We start from the raw sequence: 14646 nt of genomic DNA, 5'->3' as shown, positions 1-14646 counted from the left end.
TGGCCGCGTATAAATAGTGAGATCTCAAATTGAAAGGCATAAATAACAGCGGGAGGGATCCACCCGCACACCGACCGTCCTCTCCGCGCGCGGGGAGGCGTGCGGACCTCAGCCCGGCGCCCAGCCAGCACCGCCGCGCCCCGCGGACCCCCGCAGCCCCTCGCGCAGCCATGGAGGAGCTCACCGCTTTTGTATCCAAATCTTTTGACCAGAAAACCAAAGAGAGCGGCGGAGGCGGCGGCGGCGGCAAGAAGGATTCCATCACCTACCGAGAAGTTCTGGAGAGCGGACTGGCGCGCGCCAGGGAGCTGGGGAGCTCGGAAACGAGCCTCCAGGACGTTACCGAGGGCAGCGGCCACTGTCCGGTGCATTTGTTTAAGGACCACGTGGACAATGATAAGGATAAACTGAAGGAGTTCGGCGCGGGGAGGGCTGCGGAAGGTAAGGTCGCCGCGCGCCGGCTCCGGGCCCCTCCCGGGGAAGGCGCCGCCTCGCCACCCGGCCGGTCCGCGGGGGCCCTCGCTCCGCGCCCGCGAGGGGAGGAGGCCCCCGGCGCCGCGGCTCGCCATCAGCTCGACCCCAAACTCTAGGAATGCGCAGCCACAGCTGAGCCCGAAAGGCTCGGGCAGCCGAGCGCCAGCAACCGGTGGGGAGAGAAACCTACTGCAAGGCGCAGAGACCGGAGCCGGCGGGAGACAGGCGGGCGGCCAGGGCGGCCAGCCGCCGCGGGAGCCCGGGCCTCGCGCGGCCCGCAGCCCGCAGCCGCCTCTCCGCGGACGTGGGCAACTTGTAGGGCTGCGTCCTAACGCAGGCCGGCGGCAGGGCCTCCTCCGTGCGCGCCCGCCCGCCTGTCTTCCTCCGTCTCCCGCGCACGCAGCGCCAGTCCACGCTAAGCTCCTCTCGCCCAGCCGTGCTGGGCCCCCGCCGCCAGAACCCCGCAGCGCAGGGGCCGCGCTGGCCGCGCGGTTGGAGAGGGTCGGGGTCCTGGATAACTGGGGCCCCTTTCCTGGGAGGAAAACTTTCCCCTTGAACCTCCGGGGTTGATGTTGGGTCTGTAAATTAAAACCACCAGCCTGTCCGCAGGTGGCCGGGGTCTGGACCCCGCGTGAGGGCCTCGGGACCCTCCCCAAGACCGGCAGAGAGCACTCTCCCGGGGGTGTGCGGACCCTGTGCTGGGTCTCCTTCGCTCTGATCCTGCCCAAACCCTCACTGAGAATGGGCAGGGTTGGATGGGACGAAGACCATCCATGAACGCAGGGGATGTGTGGGGTTTGGGCAGAAAGGGACCCACTAACAGCGATAAATCAGAGCGAACGAAGGAACTCCATTTCTCAGGGACGCTGATGAGAAGGCTATTCATTTATTATTATTATTATTATTATTATTATTATTATTATTATTAAATGCACGGGCTGTCAGTGGTCAGTGCAGCCTTTTTAATGGACAATCAGAGCCGAGGCCTCCGAATGAAGTCTCCAAGAAGTCTCCCTGGCTTTGGGGGAGCCTGGTGACAGCATTGGAGGGAGCCACCTCACGGTCCTGGGGCTCACTGTGACAGCCTCTGTGGCTTTGACCTTGGCGAAGCAGACGTCTGGCTTGTTAGCTCACCAGGGCTGCTGCCCCCCGCCTGGGCCAGCCTGCCTTACCTGGGGTGGGTCTCCATTAACAGCCTCAAACACCTGGCTCTATAATTCACCCGCCACAGAGCTTCCCTTCCCGGGGACAGGGCTGGGCTGGGCGCTCCTGCAGGCCTATGTTTAATTTCAGGGATTTACACAGCCAGTGGGGTTCCGGATACATGGGTTCCTAACTGCCTGTCCCTAACTCCCAGGGTCACTGGGAAGAGTCCAAAGTGCTCTCAGGACCCTTCCAAAAGGAGGCATGGGTTCGGCACCGGGGAGACGGATATCGATTTCCGAATTACTCTGTTCCTTTGGCTGAGTGTGCCGAGCCTCCCAGGGAGGGCTGAATCGCAGCCGGCTCTTGCAAGTTGGGGACACTCCTGGACTCCGGGTGGAAGCCCTGGGCTTGGGGGAACAGCATGCCTCCCCCAAGGCCAGCCCAGAGCCCGTGGACTTTACAAACCCGGCCTCAGGTTCTTAAAGACCCGTTTTGCAGCTGGGCTCCGTCCTGGGGTCCAGACTCAGAGACCAGAAGCCTGTCTCTGTAGGGGACTCTCCGTGGGTCAGAAACCGGCTGCACCTCCCTTCTGGGAAGGTGAAAGAGGTCTCCAAATCTAAGTTGGGGACAAGTTCCCAGGGCTTCGAAGCTTCCCTGGAGGCGTTTGAGAAAGATGAAGGACTTTGCGGCTACTGATCTCCAGTTCAGGGAGTCAGTCGAGCACCAAGATCTGCTTCCTCCTCAGACGCCGCTGGGGCTTTGCAAGTGTCTGGGTGGGTGGGGACTTCTCAGGGGTCCTCTGGCTGCTTTGACATATTTCCGAGCTGAGCTCTTTGGAACTGCTTCCTAAAGGCCGGTCTCTGATTCTGGACACCAGGGGACAGCTAATGAGGGCACCGGGCAGCCCTTTGCCTGAGCCCAGCAGGCCCCGTGTGATCAGGGAGAAAGAACACAGCAGCCCGAAACAGAGGGGTGGTGCGGGCGGCAGGGACCACTAGCCTCTGGCCTGGATGGGGAGGGGGTGCTGGTGGCTTTTATTTCAAGACCCTGCATTCTCAAAAGTGGGGAGGGGAGGGAAAAGCTTCCCAGCGAGAATCACCAGGATGCGGATCCCTTTGCCCGCTACCCACTCGGGCCTTCCCGGAGCAAACACGAACCCCGTCCTGGTTTTTGGACATGTTGGGGGCCTCTTGGTGGGATAGGGGTGTGACTGCGTGTGAGCCCAAGAAGGATCCCCCTGGGCTCCCGGTGGGTGGTGGGATTTCGGATATGGCCCTGCTTTGGGGTCAGAAAAGAGATGGATTGGGGCTGTGCCCTGTCCAGTCTGAGACTGCCGGCCTCGGGCCTGTTTGCTGAGCTGCAGCCCCGGGGGTGGGTGGTGGGTTGCACAGCGGCTTCCCGTGGGTCCCTCTGGGGCTCCCACACTCGGGTAATTCGTCCTCGGCTTCTTCGCCTTAAAAAAATAATATTTAACACCAGAGTCTCCTTCCAAAGAGGGGGGGGAGGTGAGGCTGTGTCAACAGAGGAAAGTGGATAATTGAGGAAACTATTCAGAGATTAGGCCAAGACACACCGCGGTGTCGTTGTGCCCGAGTTGTTACAAAAGAAGTGTGTGTGTGTGTGTGAGTGTGTGCGCGCGTGTGTCCCCCCTTTTGAGTGAGTTCGTTTTACCGATGTGCCCAAGCCCCACCGAGGGCGCGTTTCTTACCGAGGGTCCCATCCACAGCCTGGGCACAGAGAGGCTTTTATACCACGTCGCGCAAACAGGGTCCACTTCGCGCGCGCGACCTTTCGGGGGGTGGGGGTGGGGGACCGAGGCTGGGCACTCGGGGGTAGCCCCGGGGCTGAGCGACTCCGGGGGGGCCCCTCTCAGTCCCGTGTCCCCCGCCCTCCCCGCAGGCCTCTACGAATGCAAGGACAAACGCGAGGACGTCAAGTCCGAGGACGAGGACGGGCAGACCAAGCTCAAGCAACGGAGGAGTCGCACCAACTTCACCCTGGAGCAGCTCAACGAGCTGGAACGACTGTTCGACGAGACGCACTACCCCGACGCCTTCATGCGCGAGGAGCTCAGCCAGCGCCTGGGGCTCTCCGAGGCGCGCGTCCAGGTAGGGCCGCCCCGCGCCCTGGCACCCGGCGCTGCGCAGGGCCTAGCGCGCGCCCTGGGCCCCGGGAGCGCCTCGCCTCGCAGGAGCGCGGGGCGTCTGCGTGGAAAGGCCGCGAGAGCGGCCTCCTGGAGACGCCCGGGGGGCCTCCGGGATGGGCGCACCCCGAGCGCACGTGCCCTGAACCCCGGGGTCGCCATCCGCAGCTGGGAAGTCCAGAACTGGGTCTCTCCTGTTCTCCTTCTTCCCACATCCCCGACGATCGGCTCCTTCTCCTCTCCACTCGCTTCCCTCCCGCTGCAGGGAGCGCAGGAGCCACAGAGGAGCAGAGGCGGGGAGGGGAAGCGAGGGGCGGGCGGGCGAGGGGCTCGCCCTGCTCCCGGGGCATCGGAGGCGAGCGACGCTGCTACCCGCGCAGGGTCGGATTAGCAGGGGGCGCGGGGGGCTGCCTCCCTCGGCCTCCCCGAGGAGCGAGCGCATGAATTCTTGATGCCCATCTGGCCTGCCACCGAGGCTGGGGCCCTGGGTGTGCGCTGCACGTGCGCAGAGAGACGCCTGCGCGGACAGCAGCAGCTATTCCCCTGACGTGGGGAACACGGGGTGGAATTCGCTAATTTATTTACTGTGTGTGTGTGCGTGTGTGTGTGCGCGCGCGTGTGTGTGTGTGCGCGTGTGCGCGCGCGGGCGCAGGGGTGCACGAAAATTCCGCTTCTGGGTCGGGCCCTCTGGATCCCGCTTGGGAGGGAGGTCGACCTTGGAGGCTCCGAGGGTCTTGTCCTGGTTTTCAAGTTGGCTCCGCAACTGGACAGAAGGGAGAAGGAGGGAGGGCGCGAGGGACACGGGGTTCTGAGTCAATGACATTAACATGGCCCCCCGGGCTGGGGGCTGGGGAGGCCCATTCAAAGCCGAGCGTTTGGAGAGGACAGGTTTTCCTGTTAGTTTTTTTTTTTTTCTTTTTGGGAGGGGGTCAACAAATTCAGACACGAGTCCCTCCACCCCGCCGTATCTTATTTCCAAAAAGAAAACACAAACGACTTGGGTAGTTAGTGTGGCCCCGAAATGTTTAATTTCTTTTTTTTTGAAGTCTCTGTTTTGCTCACTGTTTGCTAACCTTCCTTGTTTCCTGTTGCTCCAGTAAAAAGGTTTTCTTAAAATTAAATCAACGCCCCCCCCACCCCCCCTCCTTCAGGCCTCTTTGGCTGGATTCTGCTGTGTTAGCACCCCCCCTTCCCTGCACTTAACTGTGGGCTCCGTGGGGCCAGCTCTGTGAGCATCTCTGGCCTCCACCCCAGAAGAGGCTGGGCGGAGAGGGGGGGCCTTCAGCTGGACACCCTGGCCGGGGGAAGATGGATTAGGTGGCACCATATAAATTAATCAAAAGATTAAACTTTTGCTTCAGGGGACTTCAACTTTTATGTCATTTGCCGGTGTCTTTCTGCCTGGGATCTGTAATCATCTCCGGGGCCCTTGATGTACTGTTTCTATAAAAATAAATTACTTGTAATTTAATTCCGCACTATTTCTTTCAGTAGTCTATTACTGCACCGCACCTTAGCACAGAGGTACCCCGTCGTCGTTGTCGTCGCAGGGAAAAATTGGTTCTTGGGTGTCCTTACCCGTCTCTCCCGCCCCATCCTGAAAGGCAGAGCCCAGAAAGGGAGTGTGGGTGGGTTGGCAAGATGGAGGGGAGGGTGTGTGTGTGTGGGGGAGACAGGAGAAGGTAGAAATAAAGAGCCATCGATTGGATTCAGGGGGCGAATGAAAATTTAATGGCGGTAAATAACAATAAAAAAACACACACACACACACACACACACACCAAACCCAGGAACGGAATCAAAGACGTTCATTTTTTTTCTATGGGCCACGGGGAGAAGGGTCACATCATAAAAGAGTTGAGGTGGCAGAAAAAGGGATCATAAAAATCAATTAGTGATAAACACTCAGACGGTGGGAGTTGTAGGGGGTGGGTGGGTGGGAAGAGGGGAGGGAAAAACAGGGGAAAAAATCCATCCTATCTGAATCCTGCCTCTGGATTTCTGGGCGATCCTCCTCGGTGGCGCGGCCTGTCCCAGGCTGTTAAAAGATTGAGTTTCAATTTAGTGTGGAAATTCGCCGTAAATAAATTGAGTGTCCTGTGGAAGCGAGTCCTTATTAACCTCTTATTTTTTTTAGTGTGTGTGTGTGTGTGTGTGTGTGTGTTTGTCGTGCAAACTCACATCGCCCAGCTGTCAGGCTCATAATGGAAAGTTATGAGACGGTGGTGAGGGGCAGGCGGTAATTTAATTACAACAAATATCTTTGGGTTTATGGCACCGAGCTAAATTAAATGTCATTATTCACTGTCGGTAATGGAAATCAAAAGGAAATCAGATTACACCGTCGGTGCAGGGAATCAGCAGCAGCGGCCTCTCGTAATGAAGCCGCCATGTCCGGGGCCACGGGTAGTGCACTTTAGTTAGCATATTCCGCCCTAATTGGAATTGATCGCGGATCACCCCAAGACTGATGGATGGTCGCTTAATGCGGCGGCTAATTCATCACTTTTATTCTTCATCATCTTATTGCTTCTCTGCGTCTCTCCCCCCCACCCCACCCACCCTCCTTTTCCTCCGTCTTGCTAAAGGGAAAGCGAACGGTGTTGCATTTTGCGGGATTTTAAAATTCTCCCTTTTGAAAAAATGTGCCCTTCCAGGGCAGGGTGGCTGGGCCCGTCTGGCTGGACCTGGCCAGGGGGGTGGCTGGGATCCGGGGCCCTTGGAGGAACAGGGGACCCTCTGAAAGGGATCTAGTCCCCCGGGGCTGGGGGTGCGGAGAGGCCTGCAAACCGAGCCCTGGTTTGTGAGTTTGTGGATTTGGATTCCGGACTGGCCGGAGGAGGTGGCTCGCTCACTAGCTCTCTTACTTTCTATTTCTATTTTTGGGGTTGTTTTTTTTTTTTTTTTGGGGGGGGGAGAGACCACTTTGCAGGGGAACTCGATAAAAAGTTTTCCAGGCTCCTCTGATGCTGGAGGGAAGGGCTGTAGGACCTTCTGGAAAGCCAGTCCGCTCAGCTGGGTCCAGGGCAGGAAGCCGGTCCCCAAGACGCCGCAGGCTCTGGGAAGTTTCGTTTTTGGAAGGCTGGGTGCCTCCGACCTCCGTGCTTGGTTCAGGCTCCCCCCCAACCCTCACCCGGCGCCCGTGGTCGCCCCGGGCCAGGCCCCAGAGAGCTCCCTGGGTGACTCTCGACCTAGAAGGCCAGCTTGGTGCTAATTATTCCGCGTGGGCAGTGGCTGTCACCGAGGCCGGCCGGGGTTGGAGAGCAGGTCGCAGACTGAGCAATTAAAAGAGTCCTAGGGAGGGGCAGTGAGCTCCTGCAGAGACAGGGGAATGCTCTTTTTGCAACAGGGGGTGTGCGTGTTTTGGGGGAGCAGTGAGCCAGGATAACAGTGGGAATTGGGGGTGGGGAGGTCGTTGATACCCAAATCCTAATGTCAGGAGTGTGACTTCGGCCGAGCTGCAGGAAGGTCCCAGAGCCCAGCTTTGGCAGGTCACCCCTAGTGTGAGGCCTTCCAGAGGCCGGTTATTGGGGAGGGGGGTCCCCTAGGTCATGTTCATGTCTCTTGTAAGATTAAGAGGGAAACGATTCCCCCCCTTTCCTTGGGGCTTCCCGCGGGGGTGGGGATGCTTCTGCGCTCACGGTGTTCCAAGCTGGAACATGAGTTGGAGGCTGTGTGTCCCCCAGCCCGCTGGTGGCTTCTCTGTGCCTGTGTGTGTGTGTGTTGGTGCCCACACTTGACTGATCACTTGACACAAATGCCTAGGTGTCACTTGGGAGGTGGAGGGGGGCAGGCGGGAGTCCCACAGTTCCCAGCCCCAGGCGGGAAAGGAGGGTGGTGAGGGGCGCGAGTCCCCCCCACAGGACTGCGCCCTGCTCTGCGCAGCGCGTGGGTGGCTGGGCTCACGCGCCCCTGTCTGTCTGTCCCTTAGGTCTGGTTCCAGAACCGGAGAGCTAAGTGTCGGAAACAGGAGAACCAGATGCACAAAGGTGGGTGGGGGCGGGACGGGGGTGGGGGTGGGGGTGGGTGGGGGCGGGACGGGGGTGGGGGTGGGGGTGGGTGGGGGGTGGGCGGTGGGCGCCTGCGGGGCGGCCTGGGTGCTCACCGCTCCGCTTCGGTCTTCCCTCGTAGGCGTCATCCTGGGCACCGCCAGCCACCTGGACGCCTGCAGGGTGGCGCCCTACGTGAACATGGGCGCCCTGCGGATGCCTTTCCAACAGGTAGTCGCGCGGGTCCCCCCTCCCCGCCCCCGCAGCCTCCCCCTCCCTCCCGCCCCCGCCCCTGGCGCCCTTCCCGCGCCCACCCCTCCTCCCGCCCCGCGGACTTCTGGCCTGGCGCTCAGAAGAAAGCCAGCCGCTTTTTACAAGGGGACATTTATAGACGCTTTGGCACATATTAAAATCAGGCCGTAAAACTCCACGAGTCACCTTGGGGAAGGGCGAAAACCAAACCCAAGCGCACTTTGACAACACTCCGAGGGGCGAGGAAAACACACCAATCCCACCCACCGAGGCGCCACCTACCCGGAGCCCGGCTGGGGAGGGGTCCCCTGCGCCTGGGTGTGGGGCTCGCATCGCTCAGCCCCTCGCAGCCACCCCGCCCCCCATGCCCGGTCCTCGGCTGGAGGGAACTGCCAGGTTCCTGGACCCGCACCCAGGGCCTGGGGACCCAGGGGCCCAGCTCAGGCGACCAGCATCGCCCGGGGTCCCTGGCTCGGAGGAGGGGGTCTGCCAGGGGACCGGAAGAAGCCCAGGGAGCGCCAGTATCCCCAAAGGGCCCTTTTCGCCCCTGACCAAGGGTGGGTGGATTGTGGGGCAGGAGGCCCCGTGTCACCAGGGCCAGCACTGGGGGCCCTCTTGAGCTCTCCAATGGAAGGCCCTTTGGGGCCCCCACTCGGAGGGTGGGAGGGCACAGGCAGGTCGAGCTGGGGTGCTGTGGCAGGGCGGCGGCGGGCAGTCCACACACGCAACGGGTTTGTTCCAAGAGGGCAGCCAGGTTTATATTTGGACATGTTTGCGGGAGGGCAAGGGGGGGGGTCCACCAGTCTGCGGTGGCTTGGGCTGGCCGGCGAGGGTGGGGATGGGGCTATAAATAGCCTCAAGCTCTGCCACTCTGGGTGCGCCAGGAGCGAAGGGCCTCCCTGGGGATCCTGCGCAGTGGCAGTGTCCGCCTCTGCTGGATTCCACCTCTCGGCGCCTGGGCCCATCTTCATGCTTGGGTGGCCACGAGTCTCCTCCTGGTGGCCACAGCCCTCCCCTGCTCCGACCTGGCGCCCTGTCCTTAGGCCCCACTGAAATTGGGTGGCCAAGTCCGCTCAGGCCGACTTCCGGGCTGCGTCGTCGAGGGGTCAGAGAGAAGGAACTTGGAGCTCCTTCTAGACGGGTTGCAGCCCGAAGCGCCTAGACTGGGGTCTGTCCAAAGTGACCAGTGGCTGGCCACCGGTTTAGAGGCTCCTCGGGCTGGAGGGGGAAAGGGGCGGTGGTCTTGGATGCAGGAGAAAGGGAGATATCCCCAGGGGGCCAAGGGAAGGGAAAAGGCGGGAAACCCACCCCTGTCCACCAGGGCGTCCTAACTGACTGCGCCACGTCCGCCCCACAGGTCCAGGCACAGCTGCAGCTGGAAGGGGTGGCGCACGCGCACCCGCACCTGCACCCGCACCTGGCGGCGCACGCGCCCTACCTGATGTTCCCGCCGCCGCCCTTCGGGCTCCCCATCGCGTCGCTGGCTGAGTCGGCCTCCGCCGCCGCCGTGGTGGCCGCGGCGGCCAAAAGCAACAGCAAGAACTCTAGCATCGCTGACCTGCGGCTCAAGGCGCGCAAGCACGCGGAGGCCCTGGGGCTCTGACCCGCCCCGCGCCCGGCCCCGCGACCCCGCCCGCACTGCGTCCCGCACGGTCCCTTCCGAGCCCTCCCCACGGCAGGCTAGACGCCCCGGAGCCCGGGCGCAGTGGCCTCCCTGTGCCGGGCAGCCTGGGGAGGGGGCCTCCGGGGACGGCAGACACCGCACAGCGCAGCCAGACCCCCGCCGGGACCCTGCGGAAGAGCGAGCGCGAGGCCGTCGGGGCGCGCACCCGGCCCTCGCCCGCGCAGCGCAGCCCGTGCCTGCGTCCTGGAACCCGCGCGCGGGGGAACCCCGCCTCATCTGCTCCAGTCCTCTGCATGCGGCCGACCACACACCTTTCGGGGTGGGGGGTCCTAGAGTCTTTGCAGCCAAAGATTCTGGGGCTGGTCTCCACTCCAGATGCCATTGCTGAGTTGCCCGCGACGTTCTCCACTGCCACCACCGTGTTCACCCACCTGCCCAAGAGCCCGGTGTGGATTCGAATCCTGGACCCTCGCATCCGAGGCAGGGGCCTGCCCTCCTCCACGGTCCCCACCTCCCCGCCCCGAAGGCAGCAATAACGCAAGGCGCGGATCGTGTGATCGTGTCGCTCGGGTGGCCAACGACTCGAGGTCAGGGAAGGCCGAGAAGACCCCATCTCCCAAGTCGCGACCTTCCGGGGACCCTCGTGAGGAGCAGCACCCTTCACCACTCCTGCGCACGTTTAGCACCCCCCGCGGACACCGGAACGGATCGGGATTCCTTGTGCCCTAGAATAGGCGACTTTATAAGTTTTGCAGTCTCTGATGCTCGGATTGACTTTTTTGGGGTGGGGTGGGGTGGGGAGGGGGCGGGTTGGCTGTTTGACCGAATTCAGATGCAAATGACTTGCGTGAGAGACGAGGGGGGCGTGGTGGGAAGGCGACCGACCTACCTACCCACCCAGGCGGTCCCCTTCAACTTTAACGAGATGCAGTCAGGTGCAGAAAAAAAAGTGCAATATTGTAAATATCATAGATTAAAGAGAAAAAAATCAGCCGTGCACTCTTGGAAGCGTGCTGCGGGCGTGGCCGTGGGGTGGGGTGGGGGGCGAAGGGCGTGGAGGGGTGGGCATGGCCAAATCGAGGGGTGGGGGAAGTCGCCCGGGTCCTGGGGAGCGCGCGCGCGCAGGAGAAGAGACGCGCGTCTTGGCGAGCGCGCGCGCGGGAGCCAGGACACGGGTTTGGAGTTGAGCTGTTTTGGTGGCCCGAGGGAGAGAGGCCTGGCCAATGTCTTAAGAGGACACGTGGCAATTCTAGGCAGCGCCCCCTCCCTCCTATTTTCCTTTCTCCCCAACCCCAGACCCCCCCCCCCTCCAGTGTGTCCACAACCAAATAGCAACTTGTCTTACCCGCGCTTAGGGGACCCAGAAGCCCCCTTTGCAAAGCCACCCAAAGCTCTGTCTCTCCAAAAACAAGGGCTTGCTGTGTCCACGTTAAAGCCCGACGACTTTCTGCTCTTACCCCTTGAATTGGATCCATTTCTCCAAGGAGGGAATTTTTCCCCCCCTTCCCTAGAAGGGGTGCTGTCCATCTTTCCGCGGAGCGGAAATGTAGATTTATTTGGACACGTCTCATTTGTATCATCGGATACTCTTTATACAAACCAGAAGGCTCTTTCCCCCCATTTTTTTTTAAGTTTTGAGATTCCAGCGGTGCGTGGAAGAACTGACGGAGAGACACCGAGGAGAGGAAGAATGTGAACAGGGAGTTCGTAAATCTCCGGCCATTAGGCCCCCTCCCCAACCAGGCGGGAGGGGGTCGGTGTCCCACGTACAGAGTGGCTTCGTTTTTTAATTAAAAAATTTTTAAAAAAAAATTCTTATTGTTTTTGGTGGCAGATTGAGCCCAGATCTGAAGGTGCATGCGCTCTGTCCCCTGAGCCACAACCCTGAGCCTCAGTTTTGCTTTTCAACAGCTGCAAAGAAGCACACAGTAGGCCCACGACTGCTGCTGACGGAGAGGCCGAGTCCCCCTGCAGGGAGCCATGTGGGGCTGCCCTCTGGCTGCTTCCTGGGGACTTCAGCCAGACACCAAGGAGGACTTCCAGCCTGCCAAGCAGCCAGCCGGAGTTCTGCCTTCCGGTCTCCTCCTTCCCTTCTCTTTGACTTTTAAAGAGGCTGAGCGAGATGTGGGCTGTGATGTGGGCCATCTTGGTGTCCCTATAAGAGTCGGTGACACAGGGAGCCTGACTCAGGATGTAAGAAATCAGGTGGCCGGGGCGGAGGTGACTATGCTAAGGTCGGTCGGGGGACATGTGTGCGAAACTGTGGGTCTGCTGACGTGAGCATCTGGCTCCTCACACGGGTCCAGGGGCCATGTCCAGCAAGACGGGCCCAGCCGTGGAGGACACTGGCCTCCTTAGGAAACGAGGCCAGCCCGTGAGTCTGGGATGACCAGGGCCCTGTCCGGCCAAGGCCCACTTGTCCTCTGACGTCCTTGTTCCAGGGAAATCTCTTCCCCACAGAGGAACCTCTGTCTCCCGTCTCTCTGGGAGACCGGGGTATCCGCAAGCCGCCTCCTGGGCCAGGCGTGGGGTTTACTGGCCTCTGTCCTGATCCGGAGGAGGTCGGTGTGCGTGTAGGTGGGTCAGCCACGCGCAGTCGCTGAGAGTTGGAAAAAGGTCCATTTCTAAGGGAACGAGAAGGTCTGTGGCAGTGTCTCTGTGGATGGGGGTCCGCCCTGGGGCCGTGGCACAGCGTGGGCTGAGGTCCATTCCTGGATCCTTGAGTTTCTGCAGATGACAGATCCCACCCGGCTGGGCATCCCCCTTAGCTCCTCGCGTCACCGCCTGTCCTTGGGGTCACCTCCCGCCCTGCTCTGGGGACACCCAGATGCACCCGTGTCCGGGATGCAGGAAGGGGTGGCTTGCCCTTCCGGGTGGTGCAGGTGGACGACGCGGGTCCTGCCCACTGAGATCCTTCCGGTTGTCCCCCAGGAGCCAGGGGGGACCCTTCCTCTCCGAGTTCTCCTTGGGCCCAAAGATGACCGGACGCCAATTCATACAAAAAAATTTTGTTTCTTTTTCCACGAAAAAAAAAAAACTTCTTTCTTTGCTCCAAGTCTTGGCGGTTCCTGGGGTGGAACAGACTGGGCGAAGGGTCCACTTTGGGTGGACGAGTTGGAGACGTTCGAACCGCAGGCCTGATGGACGGGTCCAGGAGAGAAATCAGCCGTGGCAGATAGACAGACAGACTGTCCCAGCCCCGGAAACTGGATGCCTCCGAGAAGCCTGGCCTGGAAATTTGGTATTTCAGGAGCCCGCCGTGGGTGGAGGAGGCAGCGGAGGCCCAGCTGAGAGGCTGGGCAACGCGCTATTTATTGGTTTCCGGCCTCGGAGGCCAGTCCCCGCTTCCTGAGGACGGATGGATGTGGACCTGTTATTTATTTCCTTCTCTTTTGTCGTCGTTGATGTGGAAAATTCATAAAAATGTGCTATTTTAATGATGTGGACTGGAAATGTGACATTTACAGGCTTCTCTGTCCCCCGCCCGCGGCCACCCCTCTCTCCCAAATGATGAGTAGCCAGAGTGATTGACAGACGGCGGACACGGGGGCCTATGGAGCCGTGGGGACCGGCCAGGATTTTCAGGGATTGCAAAGTGAATAGTAATAATAATAATAATAACAACAACAACAACTTTCCCCCCAAACACGCTCTGCCAACCCGCTCTGTCTCCCCCTCCGCTGTTTGGGCGAAAGGCGATTTCCGAGGATTTGGGTTTTCTGTGCTGTCCCCTCCCCTGGCCGGGCTGCATGTGCCTGCTGTCCCTCAGAGCCCCCGTGTCCAGCTCCAGGACGCCCTCGGCGCCCCGCCCGACCCCGCAGGCTGAATGTACATCTTGTAAAATGGAGATGATATAAATAAACTTATAAATATTTGTTCTCAAGTGTGAAAGCAAACACGGCGCACCTCACCGCCCGCCCCGGAGGACCGCCAGGAGCCCGAGAGGGTGCACAGGGAAGCTGGTGGCTGGTGCCTGGGGGTCCCCCGGGGGCATTTTAGGAGGCTTTGACTCGCAAGGCTCCTCCGGCCCCCGGGGGGCTGCCGTCCCCCCAGGAGAAGGCGGACCGGGTGCCAAGCCCCGAGTTCGAATCCAGCCGGGTTCTGGGCCCTTCCCGAGATGCTGCGGCGGCTCCAGGGCCAGGAGATGTGCGTTTCGGTTCCAGGGATTCAGCCAACGGGCGCGAGCCATTTTTTGGGGAGGGGAGCTGGAGGGTGAGGAGTTAATCAATGAGAGAAAAATGTCACCTTCTAAAAATGGCGGTTTTCTTCTTTTATCTTCTTGTGGGAAGGGAGGTTGGCCACGGGCCACCCTGAGCGCTGTTTGCTGTCCATCAAAACCACAGGTGGCAGGAAGGGACGGAACGGAACGGGGGGGTGCACCTGGGAACATGGCCCCGGGCGGGTGGCGGGTCCTGCGGGCAGCACCGTGCACAGGTGCCCGTGTCCACGCTCCCTGCGTGGGTACCGAGTGCAGGAACTTGTGCCCAGGGCTCGGAGGAGACCGGCTCCTGGAAACCTCAGCAGCTGGAGAAGCCGTTCCAGGGGACCTGGGTGGGGACTGCAGGATCCAGCTGCCCACAGTCTGCCACAGTGACCATCCAGCTGCAGATGGACCCGAACACAGAGTGCCCTGCCCAGGCCTCAACAGGGGCTTGCAGGACACAAGCCTGTGCTGTTGGCTGAGGCGGAAAAGCCAGGTCATCGAAGGGGACGGCTGCTCCAAGGTCCCACATGAGTGACGGAGTCTGACAGCTGACCAGGATGCTGCGGGCTAGGTCTACAAAGCTCCACGCTGTGGAAACAACTATCATCAGGAAAAAGGTCGGCAGCACAAGACTTCAATATGAAAACACTGCGAATACCCATCGTGAGTATTCATATGTCCCCAGGCGCGGCATAGGGACCGGCCCGGTGTCACCAAGGACAGGAGATCATGTCTCTGTGGGGTGAGGGGGACCCCGTCTCTGTGACAGTGATGTGGTCCCCTCTTTTATGGGGTCCTGTACATTTATTAGGAG

The 14646-nt window shown here is 60.7% G+C and overlaps 1 protein-coding gene across 1 annotated transcript; it reads left to right on the top strand.

The window, feature by feature from the left end:
- Nucleotides 1-170: 170 nt before the first annotated feature.
- On the top strand, nt 171-9607 carry Shox (SHOX homeobox). Its single transcript, XM_046443471.1, has 5 exons — nt 171-441; nt 3520-3728; nt 7695-7752; nt 7895-7983; nt 9362-9607. Exons 1-5 carry the CDS (start codon nt 171-173, stop codon nt 9605-9607), a joined length of 873 nt encoding a protein of 290 aa, XP_046299427.1.
- The last annotated feature ends 5039 nt before the right edge of the window (nt 9608-14646 follow it).

This window comes from Marmota monax, unplaced genomic scaffold (assembly GCF_021218885.2).
Source record: "Marmota monax isolate L192 unplaced genomic scaffold, Marmota_monax_Labrador192_F-V1.1 WCK01_AAM20220418_F8-fsc00168, whole genome shotgun sequence".
NCBI classification, from domain to species: Eukaryota; Metazoa; Chordata; class Mammalia; order Rodentia; family Sciuridae; genus Marmota; species Marmota monax.
This window is presented reverse-complemented; position numbering and strand designations above follow the sequence as displayed.

Excerpts from the sequence above, each read along its gene's own strand:
- Shox (XM_046443471.1), top strand. The coding sequence starts at position 171 with ATGGAGGAGCTCACCGCTTTTGTATCCAAATCTTTTGACCAGAAAACC. Across the intron at positions 7,753-7,894 it reads GGAGAACCAGATGCACAAAG|GCGTCATCCTGGGCACCGCC; the intron begins GTGGGTGGGGGC and ends CTTCCCTCGTAG. Across the intron at positions 7,984-9,361 it reads TGCGGATGCCTTTCCAACAG|GTCCAGGCACAGCTGCAGCT; the intron begins GTAGTCGCGCGG and ends TCCGCCCCACAG.